The sequence below is a fragment of the Scyliorhinus torazame genome, chromosome 5 (genome assembly GCF_047496885.1).
Source record: "Scyliorhinus torazame isolate Kashiwa2021f chromosome 5, sScyTor2.1, whole genome shotgun sequence".
NCBI lineage: Eukaryota > Metazoa > Chordata > Chondrichthyes > Carcharhiniformes > Scyliorhinidae > Scyliorhinus > Scyliorhinus torazame.
Window position 1 is genome coordinate 263,191,991 of NC_092711.1, and position 23,327 is coordinate 263,215,317.

Here is a 23,327-nt window from a genome sequence, read left to right on the forward strand (position 1 = left end):
TGGAGGGGACGCCCTGGGAGGGGTGGGGGGGGGGGGGAAAGGGGGGACTGCCTGGGAGGGTGGATGAGCAAGAGATAACATGAAGGGTTGGGGAAACTGGCACGTACGGGTGCGGGCCAGTGTATAAAACTGTGTAAATATATCATTTTGCCATGTATATATCTTGCTCTGCGCGATTTCTCGTTTTTTTTTGTTACGGGGGGGGGGGGGGTTATTGTTGGTAAGGGAGAAAAATTGTGTTGAAAAAACTTTAATAAATATATTTTTTTTTAAAAGAGGTGTCTACAGAGAGAGTAGATATAATCTTCCAAAAGTTCCTAGATTCTGGAAGGCTCACAGTGCATTGGAAAACTGCAAATGTAAACATCTCTATTCAAGAAAGGGGGGAGACAGAAAGGAAACTGGAGGTCACCTACCTAACTTCTGAAATGCAAAGAAATTCTAGGAAATGGTAGCGTGACATTTAGAAAATTATAGTACAATCAGGCAAAGTCAGCATGGTTTTTGAAAGGGGAATCATGTTTCGTAAATACATTACAGTTCTTTTTTTTAAAAATTATTTATTCAACATTTTTACAACAACAGTACCTGATGCGCCCCACCCCCACCAACCACCCCCTTCGGCAGCAACTAGGTCTCCAAAATGTAAAATGAACAACCCCCATCTTTGGTGGAATCTTTCATCCACCCCTCCCAGGCCAAATGTCATCTTTTCCAAGGACAGAAACTCCAACAGGTCTCCCAGCCACGCCGAGGCACTGCGGGGGGGGGGGGGGGGGGGGGGGAGAGAAGCTGACCTCAACTTGAAAAAAAAATGAATGAAAATCGCTTATTGTCACAAGTAGGCTTCAAATGAAGTTACTGTGAAAAGCCCCTAGTCGCCACATTCCGATGCCTGTTCGGGGAGGCTGGTACAGTAATTGAACCATGCTGCTGGCCTGCCTTGGTCTGCTTTTAAAGCCAGCTATTTAGCCCAGTGTGCTAAACCTGCCCCTTAAACTGAACCCGAAGGCAGCACGGTGGTGCAGTGGGTTAGTCCTGCTGCCTCATGGCGCCAAGTCCCAGGTTCGATCCTGGTTCTGGGTCACTGTTCGTGTGGAGTTTGCACATTCTCCCCGTGTTTGCGTGGGTTTCGCCCCCATAACCCAAAGATGTGCAGGATAGGTGGATTGAACACGTTAAATTGCCCCTTAATTGGAAAAAAATAATTGGGTACACTAAATTTATACAAAAAAAAAGAAAACGAACCCGCCAGTGAGCAAACAACGAGGCGAAGGCTAAAACGTCTGCCCCCATTCCAGTCTGCAACTCCGGCAGGTCTGACACCTCGAATATAGCCTCCAGGGAAACTGGCTCCAATTCCATATGCAGAACCTTAGTCATGATGCTAAAAACGACACCCAATATCTATTCATTAGATGACCGACCCCAAGCTTTTGAGACACGGAACTGGGGAGGCTCCTAGATGTGATCAAAATCAGGAGGATTTCATGTTCCCTCAAGAGTTCCGAGGGGTGAGCCATAGGACAGCAGTGCCTCCTGGGATTCAGTAGCAGCGGCTGTCAGCCCGTGACTAGGAGGACTGGCCTCCAGTGATGCAAGAAGGTCAACGACCTATACCGGGCCACATCGCTGAGTTGACACCCCCCACTGTGAACCACAGGTGCGGCAAATGATGCCCCCTCTGTCTCTGCAGGAGAAGCTGTCCCACAATCACTGGGAAAGGGCCCAGACTGGTGGAGGGGTGCCGGACATAATAATCCTCACGACCTTCAAGGAATGGGCCCTGGAAGTTACGGGGGTGGCCAAGGACAGAGAGGACCTGTCAAACATGAGTTGTTATTGCCATAGAGACTTACTTATCCCCCCCCACGTTGTTCATTCTCCTGCAGGTCTGACGCCGAAGGCCCACCCGGGTTGTCTCCCCAACCCCCACCCCACCTTCCAGGATAGCTCCGAGGATGCCATGATCAATTCGACACAGCGCAGACACACACACCTCGGTGGATCAGGTTTACTGGTCAGGCTTCTGTGTCACATTCTGGTAGCACCACACAGTTGCTGATGCATATCAGATGGAGGTAGCAACGCTCAGGCAGAACAGCAGTCGGAGGGCTGCTGGATCCCAGGTCCCAGCTGGGTCCCAGCCAGAAGTTGAGCCTCTGGACCAGGCTCTCCCGGTTCGGATGGCAATGTTAGGGTGCGGCCGTGTCATTCAGAGGGAGATGTCAGCAACACTCCAGCAGGTCCATAGCCAATTGAAGGGGCCCAGAGGCTACATGCACAGGAGATTTTCCCCAGCAATGCGTGGCACAGAGCTCAACACTCCTAGGATGGCGACCATGGTGGAAAGACTGTTGCATGACGTCAGCAGCATTAGTGGAGGTGTCCAACGCATGGTTAATCCATGGTTGAGGGCCTCAGAAGTATGTCTGGATCCCTGGGGGATGTGATCCAGCCCCAGGCTGACCTTGATGAGGTGGCCAATCCACCTGACCTGATCATCTTTGGACTGTGGGAGGAAACCCACACAGACACGGGGTGAACATGTGGATTCCACCCAGCCGGGAAGCGAACCTGAGACCCTGGAGCTGTGAAGCAACAGTGTTAACCACTGTGCTACCGTGCTGCTATTTCCAAACTCCCATCATTTAAAAAAATTTAAACAAAATGTTCTAACATTGAATTGATCATCTTTTTTCTCGTTCCTCATTCACCTGAGGAAGCAGTGCTCCGAAAGCTAGTGTTTGAAACAAACCTGTTGGACTTTAACCTGGTGTTATAAGACTTCTTACTATCTTTTTTCTCAATTTACCATCTCATCAATATTCTCTTTATCATAGCTCCTATTTTGATATTGTGTACAAATGTGGCCATTTCTCCCTTGATCTCCTAGTTTAGCTATAATAATCTTTATTGTCACAAGTAGGTTTACATTAACACTGCAATGAAGTTACTGTGTAAAGCCCCTAGTCACCACATTCCGGCGCCTGTCGGGTACACAGAGGGAGAATTCAGAATGTCCAAATTACCTAACAGCGCGTCTTTTGGGACTTGTGGGAAGAAACCGGAGCACCCAGAGGAAATCCACGCAGACACAGGGAGAACGTGCATACTCGCACAGACAGTGGCCCAAGCCGGGAATCGAACCTGGCACCCTGGAGCTGTGAAGCAACAATGCTACCCACTGCTTATAGGGAGTGGGAGTGATTAAAAAAATTAGCCCCAAATTAAGTTGAACAAATTGATATGGAAGATATTGCCAAAATAAATCAAGTCCACCAATTACAAATGGTAAAAAAAGGATCATGTACCACTTGCACTTTATTCTGATAATGGCTGTGCCCCTACCCAAAATCTAAACTATTTCATTTCAAACCCCCATGTTTTAAATTGCTCATATAGTTTCCCTTCACTCACCTTTTTCTGACTCTAGTGATATATCTGACTGTATAGCCTTCCTGTACATTTGTTTTTTTATTACTACTGTACTTTCAAACATGAGCTTCAGTTAAGAATAGATTTTTTTAGCACATTCAATTAATTGTACAAATATAATCCTTTAAAGAAATGCTGCAATTCTCCAAAAGTGTCACTAGACTCCAAGTTGGCCCTTGCACCTAATCTGCATCTTTTTGTTAGGATGCTTATGATTATAACATTTTTGATAGTCAGCCTTGCATTTCTGACATTTATTTTCCTGTGAATTTCACAGCTGAGCATTGGCGGGTTCCCTGTCTTTGCAACAGGAATTCCACTGAGAGCCTGCCTTGAATGGGTTGAAGGCCCAACCCTGAAACATCACACTGGGAGGATATTCCAGCTGTAGTTTTTATTAATATTCCAAATTCAGCCAGGTTAACAAATTAGAAGTGTTCCTCCAGCCGTGAATTCAGTTAAACCTTTTCAAATACAGGAATATGCCCTCCAATGACATTAACAGGTAGCAAATTACAGTGAATAGACCTACCTGTGAAAAATTCTCCAAATTCCTGCTCTAGCTTCAATGCTTTATCAAAGGTTTTGGTTGCTTGTTCTTCAGTTTGTCTTTTATTCATTTCCCTGTTTAAAAAAAATCAAAGGCCTGTATTGCTTTTTGATGTTTTACGTGTGATTAAAGCAAGCAAGTTAATTGAATGGTTTTATAATGAGACCCCCAAGTAGTTTGCTGTTTTCATTACTTTCAACAACACATCGCTTGAGAAATCTGATTGCCCTCAAACAGACATGCAAGGTGGAACCGTGGACAGCTTGGTAGCACAAGTGGCTAGCACTGTGGCTTCACAGCGCCAGGGTCCCAGGTTCAATTCCCTGCTGGGTCTCTGTCTGTGCGGAGTCTGCATGTTCTCTCCGGTTTACTCCCACAGCCCAAAGACGTGCAGGTTAGATGGATTGAACATGCTAAAATTGTCCTTAAGTGTCCAAAAAAGGGTAGGAGTAGTTATTGGGTTACGGGGATGGGGTGGAAATGGGGGCTTATGTGGGCCAAATGGTCTCCTTCTGCACTGTATGTTCTATGTGTGCATTTATGTGCTCCCAGGAACTATGTGAAATTGATGCTGGAACTTCATGATGTTTTAGGTACACAGCCAATGTGACACGCACTATTTATTGACCAACCAGTTTGAGGGCAGCTGGGGGGTAGCGATGCAGTCGCAAAACAAAACATTGGGGCGCATCAATATTACTTAAAAGGGGAGGTGGGCTTTGGCTGCAGACAACACAAACACATCTGGACACAGAAATAGTTTGGTGTTATGTAAAATTATGTAAAAAGAAATTCAAACTTCTGGTCAATAGTTAAAATAATAAAATGTTAAGATTTTGCATTTTAAAACTTTTACTGAAATGAAAAGGTGAACCATCTGAAAATGAAGATGAATCTCCAGGAGCACTCCGAGACCATGCTGAAAAGGAAGATGGATCTCCAAGAACATTCTATAAGGCTGGAAGATGGACCCCATCAGGAGACCAAATCTAGAAGGTCCACTTGTAGTTGTTCCCCCAACCGACTGCTGTGGTGTTAAGACGGTCCAGGGTCACTGGCAGCCTCCATTCTGAACTTTGCCGACAGCTCCAGGCTTTGTTCAGGTGAGTCCTGACATCTGCAAGCCACGTTATTCTAGATATGTTTTGCACCGGCATATTTTCCCACTGGCATCACTGAGAATCGCCGAGCTTTCATCTGAATCCCATTAGAGATGGCACGGTAGGACAGAGATTAGCACTGGTGCTTTACAGCGCCAGGAACCCGAGTTTGATTCCCAGCTTGGGTCTGCGTGGACTCTGTACGTTCTCCCTGTGTCTGCGTGGGTTTCCTCCAGGTGCTCCGGTTTATTCCCACAAATCCTGAAAGACGTGATTGTGAGGTGACATTCTGAATTCTCCCTCAGTGTACCCGAACAGGCGCCGTGGTGTGGCGACTAGGGGATTTTCACAGTAACCTCATTGCAGTGCATTGTAAGCCTACTTGTGACACTAGAGTCATAGAGGTCTACAGCATGGAAACAGACCCTTCGGCCCAACTTGTATACTGGCGAGCGAGAGATCGGGACAACATTTTAAAATGGTGTCCCCGATCATTGAACTCCCCCATAGCCCAAACGCACAATGGGAAAGTACGCCCCCCCCCTCCCCCTCCCCCAAGGCAACCCCATGCAGGGCACCCCCAGCCCAATCGCACGCATGCAAAGAAATACCAGCTTGGAACTCCGGCAGTGCCGCTGCCACCTTGGCAGTACCACACTGGCACTGAGGTGGCACTGCCAGGGTGCCCAGGTGGCACCAGCAGTGCCAGGACACCACCCTGCCCTAAAGGTATGGAGCTGAGGGCCTCCAATCCTCTGGGAGACGCACCAGGTGCCGTTATGCCTGTCACCAGTACTAAATGGTACCCAGTCGAGGCCTCGCTGGCGAGGCTGCTATTCCTGGGCACCATGAGAATCTAGCGCAGACATATTTAAATGAGCCCAGGGTTCACTTAAATGCGCTGTTTTGGATCCAGATTGCGAAGTCTCTCGAGATTCGGTTGAATCTCATGAGGTGCATCAAGTGTCTTGAATCTCATGAGAAGCCTCTCGCGAGATTCAACAGCCTCGTTGCGTCATCAAGCCGGGTGCGACGAGGCCAGTAAATCATGTCCCATGTCTCAAAAATGTGATTGAATTGAGTTTGCCAGTGCAGGAAGTGAGCCAAGTGTGGCCTAGGCAGGGCATTCCTCGTCAAGACCATAAAAAAAATCTCATTTGGTAGTAGGGTCGTTCAGCATCGGGAAACACCCCTGTTGCACCCAAAATGGGACTGTTTTTGGGGCGTTTAATCGCGCCCATAGTTTAAAGCACTACCTAATTATTTTCTGGGACTTTGGGCTGTTCAGAGTCTACTTATGGTAAACTCAGAGACTGCTGCAATTGTTTTACTGAGAAAGTGCAAACCTTGCACCTTCTCAGTAAAACAATTGCCTACTTTTGATCTCATCAAACCACCAGGTTTATTGTCGGGCAGACACCAGGTCACATGGTCCTCTTCATTTACCCTAAATTTAAAGCTTCAGTCCCAAAATATAAAATTAAATATAAATCTCATAATTGTAACATGGGAGAAATACAAATTGGACTCCCAAGCTCTCCGATGTCACCTGGGAGGACCTTGTCCAGTCAGTGGACAGCAGGAGGAAGATCTTATCTCCCCAGGAGGCAGAAAGCCGTCCCGGCAACAATTGTATTGCCAGTGGAAGCAGGTTGGGGGGTTAATGCCAGAAGCCTTCCAGAACATGGCTGCAATACCAAAAGACTTTAAATGATTGCACTAGAGTTTTCACAAATTGCCAGATTTACTAAATTCAATTTTAAATTCACCATGGTGGTTTTTGAACTCACAACCTCTAGATTTTGAATTCAGGACCATAACCACTACACCACATTACATAAGAGAAGGTTAGTTTTCATATTGTAACCTGTACTTGTCATAAGAAAAATTGAAGTGGTAGCGATGGTTCAAGACCAGGATTGTTTGTTTCAATTTAACAAGCTCAAAATAGACATAGATAAGGAAGCCTGCCTTTTGAATTGATCGAGCATGAGGCAAAGTTTTGTTTTTCAGCCTTATTGAGTCTTTACTTAAAACTGCTATGAATAGTGAGGAAAATAGCTCAGCAATTTATACTCGTCAACAAACATAATCAGGTAGAATTGAAGTGCTTCTGAATTTGTAGACTTTGTAGATATTCAGGCGAGTCAGCCAAAGCCCATTGACTTCAGCGGGACCAGAAGACCCCACTGGCAAACAGGGCCAAAAAGGTATGGCCAGTTCTCTAAATTAAATGAATATTGAAGAGGAAATTGCATCTGGGAACTTGGGAAGAGAGCATTGTGTTAAGAAAGAATGTGATCCCAGGAAGGAGATTAACTATTGAAGTAGCTTTGGGGGAAAAGTAGCCTTTATTCGACCTGCAGTTTTCTTAGTTTAAAAATCTATGAATTACTAATAAACTAATTCACCATTTTTGAACTAAACTGCCTCTCACAATGCATACAAAAGTGATTTGGGGAAAGGGAGCATTTTGTAGTATGCACAGTTTAAAATGTTCCTTGGGATAACCTCACAAGACCTCTGCATTAATACTTGAAGGTATGGGTGACGAATCCATAACTTTTGACAAGCCGCTGATCTCAAAGACATTCAACAAGTTAAAAATACAATCTTCCTTTAGAAAGCTAGAAAACCAGCTGCAGAATTAGATCAGTGGCATTAGCTGGCCCAAAGATTTTCTCACTAACTCAACTCAACTTCAGCTCACTACCTCTCCCAACTCGCTACCTCTCTTAACTTTGCTGTGGGGTCTGCATGTTCTCCCCGTGTCTGCGTCGGCTTCCTCCGGGTGCTCTTGTTTCCTCCCACAAGTCCCGAAAGTCGTGCTGTTAGATAATTTGGACATTTTGAATTCTCCCTCAGTGTACCTAAACAAGCGCCGGCGTTCCAACTAGGGTTTTTTCACAGTAACTTCATTGCAGTGTTGATGTAAGCCTACTTGTGACAATAATAAAGATTATTATAATCTCCGGGAATTGACGTGTGAATTTCTGCTGTTAATCCTACTTGATTAATCGCATCTGGCTTCGCTCTTGTCAGTTGTTAGCTGACGTGAGGGAGTATACTAGTTCTTTGCACGTGGGCTATAGGGGCAGTGAACCACACTAAACCAGCAAGATGCTGTGATGTGAAATTTCCACCGTTTGGTAGATTTCCAACATTGGCATCTTGGAAAAACGCCATTATAGATACCTATTCCAAAGTACGGACTTTAAACAAAATCACAACAGAATCCTACCATATTTTTTCAAAGTGACGTTTCCAGCGGGAAAACTGATGAAAATCCCATCGAGGGTGGGAAAACTCACTGAATATTTAGCCTATTTCATAAATGATTTTCCCCAATTAATTCACGCCGTGATCAAGGCGGCTTGCCTCTGATTCACTCACCTCGATAATACGTAACCTCTGCAATCAGTGGGGCACTCCTTTGTAACAACTCCCCTGCAGTTGTCCCAAGTCTATTCGGGGGATGACTACCAGTAAGACAGGACCAAGATTTTTGGAGGGAGCACTTGGCAAGCTCCTGCATAGAGTGGAGCAGAGGCGTGACATCCTCTATCCACATTCCCGCAGACATCCATCAACCAAAGTCACCACCACCTCCTGGGAGGCAGTGGCTGCAATACCGAGTGTCGGCTCGCTGCACAAGAAGATAGGGCAACAGTGCCGGAAGAAGATGAATTACCTTCATGCAGCCAAGATAAATCTGCCTCCTGACGTATACCGCAGCACCCATCAGACCTCCACGGTAATCTCTCACCCAGCCACATCACAGATTTCCAACACTTCTCATGGCACCCTCCCCCATGACCCCACTCACAAAGTTCCCCCCAAGTAGATAATCTGCTGCTCACATCTCTGCCCCAACTCATGTCACACATGTCAGACTTCATTACCATCTGACCTGGCAGGTCTCTCACTTACACTCTCCCCATCTGTCTCATTGCATGACAAACTTGAGCACAACCGGCGTAAGTGGGTATAACCTGCCGGAGCCATGCCCACGCTGAGATGCCTGATGCCATAGCTGGCAGGCGTGAGCAGGATCGCACCCGTGCAGAGGATGAAGTGGGAAAATAGACAAAAATGTGAACAATCACAAATATGAACTGTCAAGACATGCAGCCATGGTGCAAGCCCCTCATGAGTTAACTTCCTCCCATCATTTATCCCCCGTGATGCCCTATGTCATCTGCCTTACCTTTCAGGTCAATCAGCGACTAGCCTGGACCATCCTTGCACCCTTGTGACACCACAGACCCAAGCAGGTCCAAGGGAGAAACCTTGGAGACCAGCATCAAAGAGGAGTCAGACATATCACTGAGGAAAGGAACATTGCTCTGTCCTCAGTGCAAGTCATCATCATTCTCCTGCAGAGTGCGGCCAATGGCTTTAGTGCCCTGCACACGAATGTAGGAACCATCACGAGGGCCTTCGGCAGGCACCACATTAGTAAGTTGATGTCAAACCCCATGGTGGATGAGCTCTTCACTCCCTATGCCTGGTCGTCCCTAAACTGTGATGCTATGAGGGCATCCCTAGCCCTTTGCCCCATGCAGGCCCTGGCCATTCCTCCTCCGCGTGTTTACCCTCACCGACCTCATTTGAGATGTGGGACTCGTCCATCTCCTCTTGGTCTAACTGCTTCCCCGCTGCAGTTCCAGGTTGTGCAGACTGCAGTAGTCCACACTGATGCAAGACACTCTCTGGGGGTTGAATTAGAGGGCTTCCCCCCAACTAGTCCAGGCACCGGAACCGCATCTTGACCAGTCCAATCAACTGCTTGACCAGCCCGCGTGTTGATGCATGAGCAACATTGTAGCAATCTCTGTGGGGGTTTATGGCCTCTGCACTGGTGCCATCAGCCACCTCCTGTAGGCATTCTCTTTGTCCCTGAGGAGCTATCCTTCCAGCCACTGCTCTCCCAAAAAGACGACTGTGATCTGCAAGATGCAACTATCATGTACGCTCATCTAGAAAAGGGCACAAACCTGCATGATGTGCATCGGGTGGTCACAGATGAGCTGGACAGTGAGGGATTGGTAACTCTTGCAGTTCATAAATGGTACTCCATGCTGCTATGGAGATCGCAGAGCCACGTGGGTGAAATCAATTACACTCTGCACCAGGCCCTGCTATCCTGCTTGCCTCGTCCCAGTCCAAGTTGATGTACATGTGAGACCTCGTGAATAGGGCATCTGTGACTTCTCCTGTGCACTTGTGCGGAGCTGACTGGGGTATGCTGCACAGGTCTCCCATGAAGTCCTGAAACAAACTACTGGCACAGAGGTTAACATTAAGTGCCACAGGGAATGGTGACCTCCCAGTCCATTTGGTGCCAACTCTTGCATCACCTGCCACAGGTGGTCCACTGTCCCCAAGACAGACAGTCTTCTCCGGCACTGGAGCTCTGACATCTGGAGGTAAGAGTGATAAGAGACTTCACCCCTTGCATTGGGGGCCACATCTGTGTCATCTCCGTTTATGTAGACATGAGTATGAACCTTAGAATTCAATACAGGGAGGCAATGCTTCCAACTATTTTGATGAACATAAATAACTAATTAAACTAAATAAAATAAACTCATGGACAAGTTAAAGGGACGGTCCCTCAAAGGGAAACTGCCTCAAACAAAAACGAACTACAAATGAAACTTAAAAACGTCAAACCAAAATGCGATTAATGGGGTCAAAATTGGCCCTGGAAAGTCTTGAGGGTGCCAGCGGACAACACATGCTCCATCTCTAGGGACATCCAGCCATGAATGTAGCCGCAGTAGAGGGGCAGACAGTTGGGTTGAATTACCTCCTCGATCGCCCACTGCCTGGACCTGTTGATGGCAAATTTGGCCAGGCCCAGGAGCAGGTTCATGAGGTGGTCATCCTCCTTCCCCACCTCTCTGGTGCCTGTAGATCAGGAGCATGGGGGTACCTTTTATTGGGCCCATCAAATAATTAGATTAAGACAAATGAACAGGTGGACAAATTAAAAGGGGCCGCTCCCAAAGAACAAACGGAGCTCAGCCCAAAAGGGATAAAGAGGGAACGAAAACTTAAAAACCATCAAACCAAGATGTGAAAATCGGGGTTGATAAAGCTGTCCAACCCCTGCGGTGCCCACCGAGCACAGAAGGCCTCAAGTGTGCCCGTGAACACCGCATGCTCCCTTTCCAGGGACACCCGGCCGCGAATGAGGCCGCAGAAGAGGGGCAGACAGTCAGGTTGGACAACACCCTCGATCACCCGCTGTCTGGACCGTTTTATGCCAAGTTTGGCCAGGCACAGGTTCACAAGGCGAGACAGAGGGCTGGATTCTCCAATTCGCAGGCTATGTCCTGACGCCAGTGTGGGAACGGTAGCCTTTTACGACTGAGAATTTGGCACAAAACGGCCACCGATCCTCCGTTTGGCTGGGGGCTAGCAGCAAGGCAGCATAGAGAACCCTGCACTAGTTGCCGATAGGGCCGGAGAATTGCCTGGCCGCGATCGCACAGCGATAGCCTGCAGCGGCCGCGCCGTGCACCATGGCGCTGGCTGCATGCGGACCCGGCCTGCAAAATAGTGCCCCCCCTTTGGCCGGCTCGCGACCCTCGGACCACCCCCCAACAGTGCCCCCAGCCTCTGCCAAAGTTCCTCCTACTTGCTGATCGGCTCTCCCCCGACTGTGGCCGCAGCCGCCACGCCTAGTTCCTGACAGGTAAGACCATGAGAGACTCACGCCATTGGGAACTCGGATGGTCGGGGGCGGAGCATCAGGGGTGGGCCTCAGGCAACATCCTGAGGCCGTCAATACGGCGCGCGGTGTACTCCTAGAGTATGCCGCTTTGGAGGGGGTGGAGCATCGCAAAACCAGTGCCGACCCCGATTTCGTCGGAAGTGGGGATTCTCCGTCCCATCACCGAATGCAATTTTGGTGTAGTCGACCAGAGAATCCCGCCCAGAATCTATGATTGGGGGAGCAGCAAAAGCAGGAGGGAAGGAGTTAGTGATGGGTGCAACTGGAGCAGCATAGGAGAGACAGGAGAACTGTAACCAAAAAAAAACATTCCCCCAAGTTGAAGAGTGGGAGAAAGGCAGAAACAATTCTCTTCAGAGCAGAATGTCAGAACTTGAGAGTCAATGGACAGTTGATACACTTTTTTCCTTCTTTTGAAATTATTTATTCTTTAAAACTCTTTCAGGGTTGTGTGCTTTCACTTGAAGGAGGATGGGGCTATTTGCCATAACCACCAGGGGGAATACGTGGAGGTGAGTATTCTTGACATTATTCATAAATAAACAGCATTCCCCACACACTCGCACTCTTCTCCCAGGTACAGTAACCCTGCTATTTCAGTAAAAAAACATGGACATTTGGATCATGGCATCGCCACAGGTGGATCCAAAGCAGACAAGAAAGCCACAATGGCAGGGGATCCAGCGCAAGTAAAGCAGCTCTTGTTGGGTTTGTGAGAGAAAGGAAATGTGAACAGGAGGGGGGGAAAGAGAGATACGGAGGAAGGAAAGGGTGGTGGAGGAGGAGGAATTTCAGAGCAAAAGAGAGAGAAAAGGTGTGCATAACAGGCAACACTGCGAACTTATGATTATACAACTATTTTGTAAAAAAATCTTTTTCCCTTCTAAAACCTGCCTCCTGGGGCTGGCTTTCAAGTTAACAAGACTACTGCTGAAAAAAACAGAACCAAACAAATAAAAACAAATCCTTTCCAACAGCTTTCTTCATCTTTGTCGACTGAGGACTCCCTCCGACAACTCTTGTACTCCCCCACCTCTCCTCTTTCCCTACCACTTGTTCCCTCCTTCCACCCACCCACCCAATCACTCACTCACTAACTAACTAACCCACTGAAAACATGAAAATTATCCCGAAGACAGTAGGGATGTTAAAAGCCATCTGTGCTGCTTGGCTTCGTCAGTAAAAACTAGTCAAACTATTTAGAAGCCACAGTCCACACAACTATCAAAAACTTCTCAGCAGGAGTCAGAATTAAGTTTTATGTCACAAAGGAAACCAAAATATACCAGAAAATAACACAGCTGTAAAAGATAAAATAACTAACCTCAATCAGTCCTCTACGTAACACAGCTGAAGGATCCTTCCTGCCCACTAATGGCGAGAGTTGCTCAGCAGGCCTATTATCTGGTGAGTCAGGCACGGAGACAGACTAATGTCCAAAGCACTGGAGCCTTATTTAAATATTTTATTAATAATTTTACTTATTTCCAGGACATACTCTGGAACAATCCAATTCAACATGAGTGGCAAACCTCTGACATAGATTGAGCATGTGTTCAGAGTCAGCCATATTGTATTTTTGATGTACATTTTGCAACTGAGAAATTAATTTAAGGGCATTCAAATCATTTATTTGTTTCCAATTTAAGGGGAAAACATAATTTCTAGTTACAGGAGAACATAATTTCAATATTCCTCAGATACATTAAGGAATTTTTTTCTTAACAAGATGGATGAAAGCTGTTCTGATGTACATGAGCGAATGATCTTTGTGGAGATAGTCAGTGACATCTGAAGCAAGTCTTGGTTATTGTTCACAATTTTAAAGAAATTAAAAAATATTGAGCAGTGTAGGCTCAATGTATTGAGTCACCGGCAGTTCCAGTGGACACCATAATGTCTTTTGGCAAATAACTAAATTTTCTACTGGGGAAAAGAAAATGAAGTATGTTGATAGAGCATTACTTCTAAATAAATACAAAAAAAGAGCTTCTCTAGTGAGGAATATACAATCATCAGCATGTTCACTTCCTTCAAACTACACGTATGATTTCACACATAGATTTAAAAAGTCACAGGAAGGAAAGGCAACAGCGCCGAGAAACACAATGCTATAATACGGCACTCTCTTTAGAGAGGGAGCTTTGGCGGAGAACACGTGGCCGAGGCAGCACATAGCCCCATTTTCTGCACTGAGGAGCTCGGCTCACCGGTCGACTCCTCAGCGTGTGGGAGATCGGGACGTCATTTTTAAATGGGGTCCCAATCTCTCGAGCATCCGAGCAACCCCCCCCCCCAATGCACAACAGGAAGGTCCCCTGACCACGGACCCCCCAGGGCTCCCCCGGCCGGATCACCACCCTGGCAGTGCCCCTGCCAGCTAGTCAGTGCCAGGGTACCACCTTGCCCAAAGGGCATGCACCTTGGGGCTTCTGATCCCCTGGGAGGCCCCCACAAGTGCCGTTCCGTCTAATCCCCGTTTGTGGAAACCAGTACTGAACGGCACTCGTCCAAGGAAAAGGAGACAGATCCCATGCCTCAGGTACATCGGGAATCTACACATTAATATGAAGATTTGCTAAAATGTGATCCTGCCCACAATGGGTGGGATCACATTTACATCGCAATACTTCGTGAGATCGCATTAGATCTGTGTGCCGCAGCAAGCTGCTTTTCGGGCGCAGCGTGGCCGTAAAATCGCAACCAAAATCTTTTAAGAACAAAAACAGAACTCACTCCCACTCCAATTATAGCAACCAAGTGGAAGCATCATGATGACATGGTTTTGATCACTCAGTAGGACAATATTCAGCCAAACTTCCTATTTTCTGATAAGTTTAAATCCAAGCATCCAGATTAATTTTTCTATTATAAAACAAGATAGATGAAATTACAATAAAAATTACTTGCAGCCAGGCAGAGAGAATCTCATACTTACATGAGGGATTGCACAGATCTGGGTTTGATGAAAATGGCAATGGAATAGAGTACTGCGAGCTGTAACCTCTTGATAGCATTCCCAGACACATCAAGAATGCAGTGTTTTCCCTACAAGAGTGGAAGCAACAACCTCAATAACATAAATCCATTAAAATGAGTTGCAGTTTTAAAATTAAGAACATTATATATTACAAAAATAAGGAAAGATCAGGATATGAAGAAATATATTGTTCCGTCTTCCACGAAAGGCAGTGAATCTTGCTGGGTCAAGAGTTCACATACATCCTGACAGTAAGTAAGCATAGAAAGGCTATTTAATTATGGAGGCCAATAAGGTGAGTTTGGTGCTCCCTCACACAAGACACATTACCAGGGATCACTGGCAAACATTTAAAAGCTGACATCCAAAATAATACTCTTCACCATTCCCTACTCCACTCAAGGATTTAAAGCACCCTCATTATGCATCCCACTATGGGGTTGCTGAGCGTTCCCCCCCCCCCCCCTTTCAGGACCCCCACTCTTTTTTTTTTAAATATATTTTATTCAAAATTTTTGGCCAACCATAACAGTACATTGTGTATCTTTTACACAGTAATATAACAATATAAATAACAATGGCCAGTTTTTTTAAACAAGAAATAAATAATATATAAACAACATCAAAATTAAAAAACAAAACTAAATGGCAACTGCCTTGTCCCAAATAAATACTCTCCAAAAATACAATTCAGCAGTCCAGTATACAATTACCTATAACAACAACCTATACATATTATACTTATACACTAACATCCCTGAGAGTCCTTCTGGTTCCTCCGCTCCCCGCCCCCCCCCACTCCTGGGTTGCTGCTGCTGTCTTCTTCTTTTCCATTCCCTCTACCTTTCTGTGAGGTATTCGACGAACGGTTGCCACCGCCTGGTGAACCCTTGAGCCGATCCCCTTAGGACGAACTTAATCCGTTCCAGCTTTATAAACCCTGCCATGTCATTTATCCAGGTCTCCACACCCGGGGGCTTGGCTTCCTTCCACATCAACAGTATCCTGCGCCGGGCTACTAGGGACGCAAAGGCCAAAACATCAGCCTCTTTCGCCTCCTGCACTCCCGGCTCTTCTGCAACCCCAAATATAGCCAACCCCCAGCTTGGTTCGACCTGGACCCCCACCACCTTCGAAAGCACCTTTGTCACCCATACCCAAAACCCCTGTAGTGCCGGACATGACCAGAACATGTGGGTGTGATTCGCTGGGCTTCTCGAGCATCTCGCACACCTATCCTCTACTCCAAAAAATTTACTGAGCCGTGCTCCAGTCATATGCGCCCTGTGTAACACCTTAAATTGTATCAGGCTTAGCCTGGCACACGAGGACGATGAGTTTACCCTACTTAGGGCATCAGCCCACAGCCCCTCCTCAATCTCCTCCACCAGCTCTTCTTCCCATTTCCCTTTCAGCTCATCTACCATAATCTCCCCCTCGTCCCTCATTTCCCTATATATGTCTGATACCTTACCGTCCCCCATCCATGTCTTTGAGATCACTCTGTCCTGCACCTCCTGCGTCGGGAGCTGCGGGAATTCCCTCACCTGTTGCCTCGCAAAAGCCCTCAGTTGCATATACCGGAATGCATTCCCTTGGGGCAACCCATATTTTTCGGTCAGCGCTCCCAGACTTGCAAACGTGCCATCTACAAACAGATCTCTCAATTGTGTTACTCCTGCTCTTTGCCATATTCCAAATCCCCCATCCATTCTCCCCGGGGCAAACCTATGGTTATTTCTTATCGGGGACCACACCGAGGCTCCCGTCTTTCTCCTATGCCATCTCCACTGCCCCCAAATTTTCAGAGTAGCCACCACCACCGGGCTTGTGGTGTATTTCTTCGGTGAGAACGGCAACGGCACCGTCACCATAGCTTGTAGGCTAGTCCCCCTGCAGGACGCCCTCTCCAATCTCTTCCACGCCGCTCCCTCCTCTTCTCCCATCCACTTACATACCATTGAGATATTGGCGGCCCAGTAGTACTCACTTAGGCTCGGTAGTGCCAGCCCCCCCCTATCCCTACTACGCTGCAAAAATCCCTTCCTCACTCTCGGGGTCTTCCCGGCCCACACAAAACTCATGATACTCTTCTCAATCCTTTTGAAAAAAGCCTTCGTGATCACCACCGGGAGGCACTGAAACACAAAGAGGAATCTCGGGAGGACCACCATTTTAACCGCCTGCACCCTCCCTGCCAGTGACAGGGATACCATGTCCCATCTCTTGAAGTCCTCCTCCATCTGTTCCACCAACCGCGTTAAATTTAACCTATGCAATGTACCCCAATTCTTGGCTATCTGGATCCCCAAGTAGCGAAAGTCCCTTGTTACCTTCCTCAGCGGTAAGTCCTCTATTTCTCTGCTCTGCTCCCCTGGATGCACCACAAACAACTCACTTTTCCCCATGTTCAGTTTATATCCTGAAAATTCTCCAAACTCCCCAAGTATCCGCATTATCTCTGGCATCCCCTCGGCCGGGTCCGCCACATACAACAACAAATCGTCCGCTTACAGAGATACCCGATATTCTTCTCCTCCCCTGAGTACTCCCCTCCACTTCCTGGAACCCCTCAATGCTATTGCCAGGGGCTCTATCGCCAGTGCAAATAATAATGGGGACAGAGGACATCCCTGCCTCGTCCCTCTACGGAGCCGAAAATACGCAGACCCCCATCCATTCGTGACCACGCTCGCCATCGGGGCCCTATACAGCAGCTGTATCCATCTAATATACTCATCTCCAAAGCCAAATCTCCTCAACACCTCCCACAAATAATCCCACTCCACTCTATCAAATGCTTTCTCGGCATCCATTGCCACCACTATCTCCGCTTCCCCCTCTGGTGGGGGCATCATCATTACCCCTAGCAGCCTCCGTATATTCGTATTCAGCTGTCTCCCCTTCACAAACCCAGTTTGGTCCTCATGGACCACCCCCGGGACACAATCCTCTATCCTCATTGCCATTACCTTGGCCAGAATCTTAGCGTCTACGTTCAGGAGGGAAATTGGCCTAGAGGACCCGCATTGCAGCGGGTCTTTTTCCTTCTTTAGGAGAAGCGATATCGTTGCCTCTGACATAGTCGGGGGCAGCTGTCCCATTTCCCGCGCCTCATTAAAAGTTCTCATCAGTAGCGGGGCGAGCAAGTCCACATATTTCCTGTAAAATTCAACTGGGAATCCATCCGGTCCCGGGGCCTTCCCCGCCTGCATGCTCCTAATTCCTTTCACTACTTCCTCCATTTCGATCTGTGCTCCCAGTCCCACCCTCTCCTGCTCCTCCACCTTAGGAAATTCCAGCTGGTCCAGAAAACACATCATTCTCTCCTTCCCATCCGGGGGCTGAGCTTCATATAATCTTTCATAGAATGCCTTGAACACTCCATTCACTCTCTCCGCTCCCCGCTCCATCTCTCCCTCCTCATCCCTCACTCCCCCTATTTCCCTCGCTGCTCCCCTTTTCCTCAATTGGTGGGCCAACAACCTGCCTTCTCCCCATATTCGTACTGTACACCCTGTGCCTTCCTCCACTGTGCCTCTGCAGTACCCGTTGTCAGCAAATCAAATTCTACGTGTAGCCTTTGCCTTTCCCTGTACAGTCCCTCCTCCGGTGCCTCCGCATATTGCCTGTCCACCCTCAGAAGTTCTTGCAGCAACCGCTCCCGTTCCCTACTCTCCTGCTTTCCTTTATGTGCCCTGATTGATATCAGCTCCCCTCTAACCACTGCCTTCAGCGCCTCCCAGACCACTCCCACCTGGACCTCCCCATTATCATTGAGTTCCAAGTACTTTTCAATACACCCCCTCACCCTTAGACACACCCCCTCATCCGCCATTAGTCCCATGTCCATTCTCCAGGGTGGACGCCGTTCTTTTTCCTCCCCTATCTCCAAGTCCACCCAGTGTGGAGCGTGATCCGAAATAGCTATCGCCGTATACTCCGTCCCCCTCACCTTCGGGATCAACGCCCTTCCCAAAACAAAAAAGTCTATTCGCGAATAAACTTTGTGGACATAGGAGAAAAACGAAACTCCTTGCTCCTAGGTCTGCTAAATCTCCATGGGTCTACTCCTCCCATCTGCTCCATAAAGTCTTTAAGCACCTTCGCTGCTGCCGGCCTCCTTCCAGTCCTGGACCTCGATCTGTCCAGCCCTGGTTCCAGCACCGTGTTAAAATCTCCACCCATTACCAACTTCCCCACCTCTAGGTCCGGGATACGTCCTAACATGCGCCTCATAAAGTTGGCATCATCCCAGTTCGGGGCATATACGTTCACCAAGACCACCGCCTCCCCCTGTAATTTGCCACTCACCATCACGTATCTGCCCCCACTATCCGCCACTATGGTCTTTGCCTCAAACATTACCCGCTTCCCCACTAGTATAGCCACCCCCCCTGTTTTTCGCATCTAGCCCCGAATGAAACACCTGCCCCACCCATCCTTTGCGTAGTCTAACCTGGTCTATCAGTTTCAAATGCGTCTCCTGTAACATAACCACATCTGCCGTAAGTTTCTTAAGGTGTGTTGAGTACCCGTGCCCTCTTTATCGGCCCGTTCAGCCCTCTCACATTCCACGTGATCAGCCGGGTTGGGGGGCTCTTTACCCCCCCCCCCCTTGTCGATTAGCCATCCCCTTTTATCCAGCTCCTCACCCGGTTCCCACGCAGCTGTGTCCCCCCCAGGCGGTGCCCTCCCGCCCTACCCTATACCAGCTCCCCCTTCTCCCCAGCAGCAGCAACCCAGTAAATCCCCCCTCCCACCCCCCCCCGCTAGATCCCCCACTAGCGTAGTTACACCCCCCATGTTGCTCCCAGAAGTCAGCAAACTCTGGCCGACCTCGGCTTACCCCCGTGACCTCGGCTCGCACCGTGCGACGCCCCCTCCTTCCTGCTTCCCTATTCCCGCCATAATTATCATAGCGCGGGAACAAAGCCCGCGCTTCCCTTTTGGCCCCGCCCCCAATGGCCTACGCCCCCAGCTCCTCCACCTCCCTTCCTCCCTCCCCCACAACCTGTGGAAGAGAGAAAAGTTACCGGGTCGCAGGATTAACAACATAAAAATTATCTCTCCCCCCTTTTTCCCCCCCTCTTCGCCCCCCATATTCGCCCCACCACTTTGTCTCAAACGTTCTTTTTTAATAACCCGCTTATTCCAATTTCTCTTCAACAATAAATGTCCACGCCTCATCCGCCGTTTCAAAGTAGTGGTGCTTCCCTTGATATGTGACCCACAGTCTTGCCGGCTGCAGCATTCCAAATTTAATCTTCTTTTTATGAAGCACCGCCTTGGCCCGATTAAAGCTCGCCCTCCTTCCCGCCACCTCCGCACTCCAGTCTTGATATACGCGGATCACCGCGTTTTCCCACCTACTGCTCCGAGTTTTCTTTGCCCATCTGAGGACCATCTCTCTGTCCTTAAAACGGAGGAATCTCACCACTATGGCTCTGGGAATTTCTCCTGCTCTCGGTCCTCGCACCATCATTCGGTATGCTCCCTCCACCTCCAAAGGACCCGTCGGGGCCTCCGCTTCCATTAACGAGTGCAGCATCGTGCTCACATATGCCCCGACGTCCGCCCCTTCTGCACCTTCAGGAAGACCAAGAATCGTTAAATTCTTCCTCCTCGCATTATTCTCCAGCACCTCCAGCCTTTCCACACATCGTTTATGGTGTGCCTCGTGGATCTCCGTCTTCACCACCAGGCCCTGTATATCGTCCTCGTTCTCAGCAGCCTTAGCCTTCGCAACCCGAAGCTCCCGCTCCTGGGTCTTTTGCTCATCTTTTAGCCCTTCAATCGCCTGTAATATCGGGGCCAACAGCTCCTTCTTCATCTCCTTTTTAAGCTCTTCCACGCAGCGTTTCAAAAACTCGTGTTGTTCAGGGCCCAATATTAAACTGCCACCTTCCGACGCCATCTTGGTTTTTGCTTGCCTTCCTTGCCGCTGCTCTAGAGGATCCACCGCAATCCGGCCACTTTCCTCTCCTTTTTCCATCCGTATCCAGGGGGGATTCCCTTCTAGTTTACCGCACAGTACTTTTAGCCGTTAAAATTGCCATTGGGGCTCTTATTAAGAGCCCAAAAGTCCGTTCCACCGGGAGCTGCCGAAACGTGCGACTTAGCTGGTCATCGCCGCACCCGGAAGTCCAGGACCCCCACTCTTAACCCCCTGAACCTTTATGAGGCTGCTACATACCCGCCCTTCACCCCCCCCCTCCATCCTTCATAACCCCCCTTTATCCCCTTTCACAGACATGGCACCTGAGGCCCCAACCTTTGGAAGTGCCACTCGGGCACACCGGCAGTGCTGTCCAGACACCCTGGCATTGCCTAGGTGGCAGTGCCAAGGTGCCCAGATGCCAGAGAGAGAGCCAGGAGTCTGCCCTGTCCCCGCCAACCCAGAGGTCTCCAATGGCCTGGGCGACCCCCTCCCCCATGTGCCGCAACACCTGGTCCGCGTTTGTGTGGACCAGTACGAAACGCCGCTTGGTCAAGGCCTCGCTGTGGAAGCCGTTAGCTCCCAGACACCAGGAGAATCTGGTGCAGGCATGTGTAAATGAGCCGAATGGGCGTGATCGAGATCACAACATCTTGCGACGTGCAGTTGAATCTCGCGAGACGTCTCAAGCGTCACGAATCTCGCGAGATTCATCAGCTTCGTTGCATCACCAAGGTGGGCGTGATGAGGCCGGTAAATCGCTCCTCAGATTAATTAATTGTAAACATGTGATAAAACCTAGGACTTTTTTGGGTCTCAATATCACTGTATGAAGTGCATTTACCCTTGGAGTGATGAGCCCTTAATAAGCAAATTTTTCAACTTGTTTACCTGTTTGCCGATTTTTCCATATATTCAGGCTTACATATTTGAGATACTGCCCATTATTCACCAGGAAAATCCCCTTGGGATAATTCATTTCAACATTACAGTTCATCCCCGTAACCCCACCTAACCTTATATCCCTGGACACCAAGGGCAATTTTATCATGGCCAATTCACCTAATCTGCACATCATTGGGGGGAAACCGGAGCACCCGGAGGAAACCCACGTAGACACAGGGAAAAAGTGCAAATTCCACACAGTCACCCGAGTTTGGAATTGAACCCGGTGCTGTGAGGCATCAGTGCTAACCTCTGTGTCACCCAATTATTAGCAGAAAATATTTCACTCTATCTGCAACACAAATTGGTAGATAGAAAATATTTGGTTGTATCATGAACCCAATTTTTTTTAATCACCCACTGTCAGAGTGAATCAATTTTTCTGCAATGAACAGCTTAAAAAGGGACCTTCCTATGAAGAGTTTTCCCAAGGTGATGAGCAGATTCCAACAATATGTTTATCAACTGTAAGATACTGTCCATCACCTTAAGAGTGAGGCAATGACAGTAAGCAGTGTCCATTATCCACTAAAAGCACAGGAGTAGCAGTTAGCCTTATTCCTTTAATCAGATATAAACTTTATTTTTGTAACCTTTAACAGTACTCACCCTCTCAGCTACAGCTCTAACAGATTGAATGCTGGTTCCATACAGGTTGTCATTATATTGGCCAGCTTCAATGAATTTATTATCCTGAATGTCTTTCTCCATTTGTTCCCGCGAAGTTACAAAATGATAATCCTGCCCATCAATTTCATTCTCGCGTCTTGACCTGGTGGTGTCTGCAAAGCAAAGGAATAGCAGTGAAACAGACTATTCAGCTCAACCACTACACGCCCGCATTTATGCTTTATTTGAGCCTTCTCCAATCCTTACTCATTTTTCATCATAACCCTTTATTTTTTTCTCCGTCATGTGCTTATCTCGCTTCACCTTAAAGAATATCTATACCATTCACTTCAACTACTCTGTGCGGTAACAAATTCTCACCATCTTTGAGTAAAGAATTTTTTTCTGACTAGTGGAGTGCGAGCTTGCCAGATAGGAGGCGGACGCTCATTACAAACCAACATAAAAGGCGGCCCATAGCAGGGCCTGGTGTGGTGGTTAGTTCTCCCAGCAAGGACTATACTGGGAGTGAGTTGCTGCCTTGAGCAGAATATTGTATATAGTTAAATAAACCTCTGTTTTCTTACTGCTGACTTCCTCAAGTTACTGAAGTATCTTAAGGCTGAGGTAAAGCTGTAATCCATGTATAAATAGAGCCATCATGACTATAAAAATTCCCTAATCCATCCCTAGCCACTTCATCGGCTAATTGATGTTAGCCAATAGTTAGCCAACCAGAGCAACCGGAAGAAACCCAGGTAAACACATGGAGAACATGCAAACTCCACACAGTCACCCAAGGCCAGAATTGAACCCGGGTTCCTGGCGCTGTTAGGCAGCAGTGCTAACCACTGTGCAACGAGAAAGGATTAATTAATGACATCAAAATAATGAAGCCTCTATGCAACAGTGATCATAACATGAAGGAATTTCACACTCAGTTTTCACACCCCTGTGAAATAATTATTGTTATTCTTTGTGGTCTTTACCCTATAAATCCATTCCTCTATCCTTTTAACTGTACA

The 23,327-nt window shown here is 47.9% G+C and overlaps 1 protein-coding gene across 15 annotated transcripts in view; it reads right to left on the reverse strand.

The window, feature by feature from the left end:
• Positions 1-23,327, reverse strand: part of dlg3 (discs, large homolog 3 (Drosophila)) — a 1,021,949-nt gene that overhangs the window by 32,945 nt on the left and 965,677 nt on the right. For 14 of the 15 annotated variants that reach the window (XM_072505481.1, XM_072505482.1, XM_072505480.1 and 11 more), the window contains 3 exons: positions 22,303-22,475; positions 14,769-14,878; positions 3,971-4,062 (listed from right to left, as the gene is read on the reverse strand). In XM_072505481.1, coding sequence (XP_072361582.1) covers positions 3,971-4,062; positions 14,769-14,878; positions 22,303-22,475 — 375 coding nt within the window. The remainder of the gene's footprint in view (positions 1-3,970; positions 4,063-14,768; positions 14,879-22,302; positions 22,476-23,327) is intronic. The other variant, XM_072505485.1, reaches the window with a different exon arrangement.